The sequence below is a fragment of the Pundamilia nyererei genome, unplaced genomic scaffold (assembly GCF_000239375.1).
Source record: "Pundamilia nyererei isolate P.nyererei 1_Seehausen unplaced genomic scaffold, PunNye1.0 scaffold00018, whole genome shotgun sequence".
NCBI classification, from domain to species: Eukaryota; Metazoa; Chordata; class Actinopteri; order Cichliformes; family Cichlidae; genus Pundamilia; species Pundamilia nyererei.
The window spans coordinates 604,324-614,383 of record NW_005187419.1 but is presented as its reverse complement, the minus strand read 5'-3'; the positions used below and the strand labels follow the sequence as shown (position 1 = coordinate 614,383).

The 10,060-nt window shown below is 38.0% G+C and overlaps 1 protein-coding gene across 1 annotated transcript in view; it reads right to left on the bottom strand.

The window, feature by feature from the left end:
• Positions 1–213: 213 nt before the first annotated feature.
• The window catches only part of hs3st4 (heparan sulfate (glucosamine) 3-O-sulfotransferase 4), a 96,825-nt gene continuing 86,978 nt past the window's right edge, over positions 214–10,060 (bottom strand). Inside the window, exon 2 of the mRNA XM_005726005.1 lies at positions 214–2,309. Coding sequence (XP_005726062.1) covers positions 1,655–2,309 — 655 coding nt within the window. The 3' untranslated portion in view covers positions 214–1,654. The remainder of the gene's footprint in view (positions 2,310–10,060) is intronic.

Sequence of the window (10,060 nt, the reverse complement as noted above, 5' to 3'; positions counted from 1 at the left end):
CTCTGGGATAGTGAGACTCAGAGGTAAGTGTTCAGGCTTGGTGCTACAAAGGGCAGTATAGTGCTTACTTTGATTGAATCAATTGCTCTGTGTAAGTAGCTGCTGGTGCTGGCTTCCCCTGGGTGACAGAGAGGTCTACAGAGAGCGAACCAATCCAACCATCCATGGCAAGAGAACAGGGAAGATTAACAGAGCAATGCATCATAGCTGTAGCAACCAGTGATGTGTAGCAGACTGTATTTATTGACTCATTGGCTGTATTGATTGTCTCAATTGATGAAAAGTCCAGAGACAACAGACAGACACACAGCAGATTATGCAAAATCAGAAAATAATAAAGGAAAGATGATGGGTCATGTTGTTATTTCATTGTATGAGTAAATTAACATTTCACAGCAAAAGCCTGTAATATCTGGTACAAGCATTCAATCAGTTAGCGCTGCTGATCATGTGATTAAGTGTTTGCTAGTAAAACGTCTAGTTACAGCACATTTGACTGGCATGAGTTATTCCATTCAAGTTAAGCACATACAGTAATGGCTTGGTAATTTACCTGGGCATGTATGTAGCTTTTCCTTGACAGCAAATTCTCTTTGACATTGACATTGTTCCAACAGCAGCAGCAGTTTATTTAACACGCCATTAATCTCTAACGACAGAAGACTGCATAGCAGCAGATGTTTGGTAACAAACTTCTGCTCGGTCCTCTGTTTTTCTTCACCCTCATTGACATGTATTACTGTGACAAGAGGAGGGTCACAAGGCAAGCAGGACCACAAAAGTCAACTGTTATTTTTGGGAATGCTTTGGCAGCACCAATTTTTTCTTCTGCCTAGATGCAGACTCGTTTGATGCACAAAGAGAAAACAGATTCATTTGTAATGCTATACCAAAACTACTCATAGTGCACCACACTGGTGCGCACGGTCGTCAGTATGCTAATGTTCAACTGTGCAGTGAAACAATCCAATTATTGAATGATGGCCACTGTACATCTTCTCTCATATGTATGCAATTAATGAGTGCAGATCAACCATAACAGTGACACAGAGTAAATTAACACTTTGGTAAACTTAAAAGGATTGTCTCCACTCAGATATAGACAACTGAAAAGATGAGCACATGTCAAAGGATTATAGTTCTATGTCTATCATGTCCTCTTTTCTCTCTCTCTTATAAAGCAGCAGAACTCTTTTAAAAGAAATAATACAGAACGCTTCATGGCATTAGCCATTGAAATAGAATATCTTTTTGTACTGAATGCTGGTGAGTGGGCGTGAGGGCAACAAACTGCAGGAAAGTAAAGGGAGAAGAAACAGGCAGAGTTTACCCTTAGGGCTCATGAGGTAAGGACACTTAACTCATCGCATGCATTGCCATAGTCAACATGTTTTTTTTTATATCAGTTCTATGCTTTAAACCCAAAAGGAATAAATCATCTCATTTACACAAATATAAATATATTTTATGTTTAGTATATACAATAATGATCTGCCATCATCAAGAAAAAGCATGTCAGTAAACTCTTGCTAATGGGTACAGACACTGCAAAGACAGCCATGATTGATTGGCGTGCTCAAGCACTCTCTGAAGATGAAGCCGGACAAGATTAGTTTTAGTGAGAAGGCTGGTGGTGTGGCTGAGCCGTGCCATGCTAGTCCTGAGAGCTACGAGTTTCACTGTCCTCCTCCAGCTCCCATTCAAAGTTCTGACCAGTCATTTGGTAGAACATCATGTTAAAGGGCTTGTAGAACTTGTGCAGCCGCCGAATCACATCTGGGTCAATTTTAGGGTGAGTTCTCCCTTTAGACTTGCCAAGGCATCTGGGAGTGCTGCTGTCCTCTGGCTTCTTTAGACATGGAAATCCTTTCGTTTTATTAAAGTAAAAGTGTTTGTCTGTGACAATCCGCTTCAGTCCCAAGAAGTCCTGCACTTTGGCCATCTCACCAGCAGGATCCACAATGAGCCTCTCTCCACTGACAAAGTGCATTTGGGAGAGTGGGAAATACTGCATCCAGCTCTCCAGGTGAAGCGCATAAATTCCTATACGCAACGCACTCCACGAGGCATCTATAAGACCCAGCGTCCGGTTCTTAAAAGCCAGAACCTCAAAGGTGGGGATATCGGGTTTCTTGGACAAAGTCTGTGTATAGTCTGAAATGGCTCTAGTGACAGGATTACGCACGACAATAATAAGCTTGATGTCTCTTGCCATGGAGTGGATGCGCTTGGGGGCATGGTTAGTCACAAAGTAGCTTGGTGTCTTTTCCATGGTGATCTGCCCCTCCAGCGTTGAAGGCATCAGGTCTCTGGGAACAGAAACAGCAGAGGGGGAAAAAAACAGCTTAGCATGGTATTACCCTCAACACCTCTTCCAGTGCAAATAACATACTCAAGGACAAGGTGCAAGCAAATCTGGTACATTTACTAAGCAGTGCATTATTCGAAATTACAAGAGAAAATAACCGTTATTATCACTGGACATTATGTTGTGAGGAGAAACATACAGCTAATTACATCCATAGAGTAATATGCAAGAGATAAAAGAAGGAAGATGAAACAGCAGGAAAGCAAGTATGCTCATTGCTTAATTGACTCCATCTGTGTTACTCCAGGAGCTGTTTTGGAACTTTAATAATGAGTTCACTGCATATCATTAATACTGGGGTGCCTGGGGTATTGTTTTGTCATACATTTATTATGCATGCTAGGCTCACACTCTGTGCAGGCAGTTTTATTTCTAATGCACATGCACTTCCCCGGCAGGAGAAGATTGGAATGGGTGCAGGCAGCTCTTTTCTTTTGCTCTTTCTGCTGCATTTAAGGTTAGGGGCCAATCATTTAAAGCAGCAGTGATTAATTATCAGATTCAAGGAGATAATTTGCAGTACAGTTGAAATGTCCCAGACTTGATGAATTAATCCAGGGAGTCGCAGGAAGCCATGTGCCATTGCCACCAATATTATGAGTTTCATCTCTGAGTTGTAGGATAGGCCACTGCAGAGGCAAGTATATCAAATGCACAGAGGCAACTCTTGTTTTTGCAGCTTTTATTTTTGTATCAGTAATAAAGCATAGCAATTGCCTCAAGCAAACCCTTATCAAATTGTTTACACTGATGTTCATTCCAATCCGTACTGTTTTCTTTGTTTGTAGGCTATGTGATTCAGTGCTAAATTGGTACATTAAATCCTCTGTGAGACATGCAGATTATTTAACTACTAACAAATACAAGCACAGGAGATGTGTAATACACTGTAAAAAAAGAAGCAGAATCCAAGCACGTAGAAAGCTGCTTCCTTCCAAATTCACCAATGTTTGCTTGGAAATGAATGTCCGAACAACCGACCAAAATCGAAATTATTTCTTCTGGAGACTCACTGATTTAGTGGAGAAATTTCCCCATAATTCTGGGATAAAAGCTATTTCCTTCTCCCTGCAATATTCTTTTTCCATTTGGCTGCCCTGCACCACAAACCTACAGTTGTAACGATATAGTCACATCAATCATTTGCATCTTGGACATATTCTAAATTAACTGTTCTCCAGCAAAGAATCCAATTTACTCTGCTAGACATAAGAGCTGTTATGCACATATCGACCACACACATGTACCCACGGATACTCGGCTGAAAGTCTCACAAGTGGCCTGGTAATTGCATCTCAGTAACAGTATTGCCTTCCTGATGGGTAATTTCCCTCTGGATTATGTTTGTCTCTTGACAGTATAGAACTGTGGTTACTTCTGGGCCTGTAATGGGATATTAAACATATCTACAGATAGCATAGTGACCAGAAAGAGTATTAGTTTTCATTATATTCAATCACTTTCCACACTTCCCCCTTCCAGTAATAAATGGCTAAAGATTGTTTTAACCTTTCAAGGACTTCAGGTCTGTCTGCCATTAAACTCCAAAGTCCAGTAGGTGGTCTAATAGAGCAACATCGCCATGCAGAAAAAAAAAGTTCAGATACACACCACAGTGAATCACCTTGAAACAACCGACGTCCTACTGTATGGACATTAGCTGCAGCGTCTCCCTGGCAATCTTTGGAGCATATCCAATTGAAAGGACAGTTATACAGTGTTCAAGGTTACTTTTTTTGAAAACACAAACATAGCAGGCTATTATTGTAATCACGCTCATTGCTTGTCATCATACATTTAATTAAAAAAGCGAGCGAAAGCACATAAGCCCGGTAGCTTGTTATTGTGCTTTTGATTGAGAATCAGTCATGGACCATGTACGTCTAAAATGTCAGTTGGATGTTGAGGCGGGAAGGAAATCAAAACACTGATAAGCAAGCTAATTTTACTGTGCATTGCAAATGACTCCTCTGGCCTTGCAGTCTAGTGGAACTGAAGTAAACACGAGCAAACAGTTAATTCTTACTTTTTTTTCTCTCCACATCAGCTGCTCAGCTCAATGCAGGTCATTCAGGTGGGTAGCTAAATAAAATCCATAGCGCTAAAGTGGCGCTGCTCACCATCTGTTGTTTACTGCCTCACACCGAGAACATACCACATAACATTTATTTCTTGCATTTCAACACGTGCCTAACACTTTATTTACATAGCAAACAGAAGTTTGAAGATAGAGGAAAGGTCTCTCATACCATTTGATGAATTCTAACTGTGTTGCATTACAAGTATCTAAGGAAATAATATAAAATTACTCAGAAAATCATTGTCAAGATATGATCCTTTGACAATTTATGGCATAAAAAATATTTCCATCAAATATTAACAATACATTTTGCAATCAGATACTTTGAGTGGAAGAAAGAAGTCATCCACAGTGAAATAAATTATGAAAAGAGAAAATCAACCTTTAAAACAAGTTCACTTTCCAGTTTCACCAAGGTTACGTACTCGTAGGAAGGGAATTCCATTTTACACCCACTCCTCATAATTTTCAGATCTGGAGGATGCCATTTGAGAAAGTTGATTCATTAGTAAGAATGTGAAGTACATCAAATCAAATTTGTTGTGTGTGTGTGTTTGTTAAGACAAAATCTTAGTAGATAATCACAAGTCTTAGTTCCTAAACACCCACTACAACATACGTGAGCATTTAACTCGATGTTTCATTCTGTTTTGTCAAACTGTTGTGCGGGGAATATTTTGAGGTATGATGAGGTGAGGCATGATGCTCATTTACATTCCCAGATACTAATAGGTCCAAGCTGTTTATGGAGAAATGCAGTTTCTCCAGAGAAGCTTTGCTGTTTCTAATAAACTCTGGCAGAGGAATCAACGCTCCCACAGTCTCTCATTTGGATTGATCACATTTCAGCAGCAGAGTATCAATCTGCCGTGCTTCCTCCACGTCATGTCAAATACAATCAATTATTCTAAAGGAGTCCACTCATAATAAGCTGACTCCTTGGAGAGTGTACTTTGGAGAAGGGGCCAATGTTGTGGGCAGATTTGTGTGATTTTTCTTTTTTTCAATAACGCCTAAAAACTAACATAATGATATTGAGGTGTAAATTACAGGAATTCTTTGCTGTCTGCCAATATTGACTCAGTAAGAGAGAATAATCGTTTTGTCGGGGAGGTGTCAGAATCTTGTCATCTTGCCATTTATGAAGGAACATACTTGTTAGTCCTATAATAGAGAAAGCAGAAGTTGTACTCGGATTTACTAAAAATGGCTTTGATAAACCTTTATAAGTTAACCAGTGCTTAGTACAGGCAGCCCCCCCCCCCCAACAAAAAAAACAAACCAGTACAAGAACAGGCAAATGTATTACACTTACAATTGGAATTACAAATATCAGTCGAGGGTGTAAAAGCGTTTTTCATCAAAAACAGTCAAGACATTTGCAGTGAGAGATATACTGTGGTCATTTTGCAATGAATAATCCAATTATTTTACCATGAGTGACATGTTTGTGATTACAGCGGCACAAAGAACAAAGACATGGGTTTACTGCAAAGTGGAGAGAAAACAAAGGTTGGTCAAATGAGTCATTCTTTGCTTGGCTCTCAACAAGTGGATGCGTACATGTTTGGCACACAAAAAAAACAAGCCCACAGGCCAGAGCAAAGGGGTCCTGGTGGGTCTGCTGTGGAGTGGGAGGCATTGTTTTGTCACGGTTAAGGTGCAACTTTTGGGAAGAAAATAAATAGAGAGAAGGCTGCCATTCTGAGCCATCAGATCATGTTCAAGTAATGGGAGAGAGTTTGGCTTGTTTTTTGTTTTTCTCAACCTGAATCTGACCTAACCACATGGTTGTGTAGTGAAAGTATCCTTTCAGCAGCCTTGCCTTTAAGCTATTAACTGGATTTAGTTATGCAATGTACATAGAGCCACTTACAATTACAGTGAGAATATTATGTGATTTGTCATTTAGAGCATTGAAAAAGTGACATTAGGCTTTTCACATGTGTCACACCTATATACATATATTTAATGAATTCTTTTTTGTTCATGTTTTAAGTTTTACATTATAATAATTAAAGACACGTGTGCATACACAGACACAAACTTAATCCATTTATTGCTTTTAATGATTCCTTCTGAATCACTTAAATATTATGTCTTTCTTTCACTATCTTCAAATCCAAGGGGCTTTTCACACCAGAAAGATATCTATATGCATAATAGGCATAAAAGCCTTTTATTGAAATCCAGTAAAAGAGAAGATATGGTTGAATTTATTTAATATTAGCTCTGCATGCTACTTTTTTGTGCAGTAGAGTCTCAGATGCAGAGCTTTTACTATTACATTGGGCAATATGGAAATGGTTAATTTTTACTTTTAGAATTTTCCTGACTCGTTTTACGTTAAACACTTATTTTCTTTCACTGACTTCCAGTTTATTTCATTTTTTCATTTTTTTTTCTTGTTTACATTTACTGGCTGTTGTTATTAAAAACACAGATCTAGAAGTAGTTTCATGAGAAAGATGAAACCAAACCAAACTGTATTTCAAAATGCAGTCAGGTGCTTGGTAATCAGCAACGATAAATGCATTTTTATAAAAAAAAAAAAATCTATACTACAACATCGTTTATTATTGTTTATTCTACAATATCCCCTTTTACTCCCTTAAACTGTTTTTTGTCTGTTAATCAACTAAAATACTAGCTATTATCAGCTATTTGAAAAACCTTTAAGACTACCATGAGCATTGTTGAATATTATTTTTATCTATTTATTTTTCTTTTCACTGAGAGTTCCCAGTTTGGCTGATGCGCAAAGAAGCAGCGATGAAACCAGGCCCATACTGACTGAAGAGTGTTGCTAGGTTGTTTCAAAGCTGTTTAGACAATAGGATGAAACCATGCCAAACTGCAGTGAGATTTTTTGTTCCTGTCTTTAATCATAACAGTACATTGGGTGATAGAATGAGGAACACTGTTTTAAAGTCACTTTATCATTTAATAGTACACTAAATTTATTAACTGCTATTATGTGAAAATTACTATTGGTGTGGTATTACCACCTTTTAAGAGCCAAAATAAGCAAAGCAGATTAAAATCATATTTCAAATATAACAGCTTTCTCATACTTACTAAGTAGTAATTAGGAGGTAATTGAGGGAGAACTCTAAGTTAATGGTCTAGTAGCTGGAGAATATTTTGTGATGAATAAGTCATTAATAAGTGACTTATAATTATTTCTAAAGAGTCATTAAGCTACTAATGTGCATAATAATGGTAAATAAGTACACCTTAACATGGACTCCTATTGAACTATGAACCAAGTTCTAAACAGCTTAAACGTATTTCAGATTTAATGCTGTTTGTCATACAAACTGTTGGCTTTCTTCTCAAGTGCATTGCTTTCTTTCACCTGCAATGCCATGATCACGGAATATAGACTGTATATCTGTCCACATTTATCATGCTGTTTTTACAGATTCACCACATTCATTAATTTAATACAACATTTTGAGCCTAGCGGTCAGAGTTATGCTAAATTGTTGAATGTTAATATTGTCAATCTTTCCTCAGTAGAGATTAAAAGACAAGCAAATCATGTCTGTAACATGACAAGGAGAGCAAAACTGCTATAGCCTCCCCACTCTAAATAAGCCTATTATACTTGTACTTCTGCGGGACTGTAGACTTTGAGAAATAGTTGAGGACAGAAGTGACAGCTGGTCCTGATCAAACCCCTATTCCCCACCCCCTTCCTGAGATCCCCTAAAGACCATCCCATTCCAACAGTGGGCAAGCCAGGTACTTCTCTGCCCACATCACCAGACTGCAGTGCTGAGATCTGAAGCTGTGCTCAGATGCCCTTTGGACATAAAACATCATGAAATAAAGTGTGGCAATGAAGGAGACTATGAGGATGTTTGGAATGCTGTACCGACCTGCAACATTAGTACATAACAGTGTATATGAGCCAGAAAATAAGTCTATTTTTAACTGTATTAATGTCTGGGAGAGAGAATGGAAGCAATCTTATCTCAAATCAAACTTCAAGGATATTGCCTTTTTTTTTTCAACTTCACTGTCTTGTCTTAACATTGCTGGCTATAAAAAGGAACTGATTTCTAATCATAAATCTCGAAATAAACACACAGTACATAACCCAAAATAATATCCTTACATAATGGCTCATCTGTGGTCTAATAAAAAAACAGCAGTTTGCCACTCCTCTGAAAGACGATTGTCTCCTTTTATTGTTCTTTACTTGTTTGTTTATCTGCCTTTGAATGAACTGATGAGAGCACTTCAGACAACACTCATTCAATTTGATCACAATTGCCCTCAATATTCCATTATTGATGTTGCCACTACAGAAACAAGTCTATGTTATGTGCTTGTCCCAGCCCTGCTGCGCCACTTTCACATTCATTTATTTACAAAGTTGGAGCACAAGCGAGAACACAACATAACAACCGCATGCAGGTCAATGTGATATGATAATATCAATGTTAATGAGCCAGTGGACAGAGTGTGACCTCAAAGTTGTTGGGGTTTTTTTTTGCATTTAATACTTTATGGTATTTATGTTAAAAATGTAAAGCTCTGCATTTTCTTCTGTGTGGAACAGAGGGCTTTTCATTAGCGCCTGCCTAGCCCAACTTAATTCGCTTACACCGTTGAAACCTTACCAAATGTCTAATAGCTCAACGAAATGCACAAAACAGCAGCTCTAATTGAAAGTCACACCTGAATACGTCAAAGTCAAAGGCTAAAATTTACATCCTGGCTATATTGCAGATCCAGCTCAGTTAAGCAGAACCAATTAATATGACAGTTTGAACATGATAGATTTCCTTGCCAGAGAAAAAAATGGGCAACACTTCAGGATCCAATCAGTTTAAGTTGACCACAGACAAAACTTTGCACTTGTTTGGCTGCATTATGTAAAGCAACCTTTTTATTAAAATGCTCATTATTTCGATTACATAACACATCCATGAGCTCTTTCCATGCTTTTTCTAAGTGGATTTATGAGGTAGCTGAAGTGTAACTTTTGATAAGGTGTCTGTCAGAATGACAAGACTGAAAGGCATCAATTATTGTGGTTAAACAAGAAGACATGAACATATGAGCTGCTGCATGTCGTCAGATCAACGCCATATGACTGATGAAAGAAATAATGTAAAATGGATAATGTCACCATATTTGCATGTGTGGCTGATATAACTTAATATAACCGGAAAGCACAAATTGTATTTTATGTAATTTTGAGTATAATATGTAGGTCTTTGTCAGGTATACATTACAGACACTGTTGGTCTGCATTACTCATAAGTACTCTGGTGAAAACTTAAAAGAAAAGATTTGATATCCAAATGATAGATTTTTGGCAGCTCGATCAGTTAAACACCTGGACATTTTCCAGAAATTACCTATCAGAGGCAGTATTTTTTCCTACTTTTTTCTAATTTTTTCCCCCCAACTTATTATTCAATTCAATTCAATTCAATTCAATTCAATTTTATTTATATAGCGCCAAATCACAACATAAGTCGCCTCAAGGCGCTTTATAGATACAGAGAAAAAAACCCAACAATCATATGACCCCCTATGAGCAAGCACTTTGGCAACAGTGGGAAGGAAAAACTCCCTTTTAACAGGAAGAAACC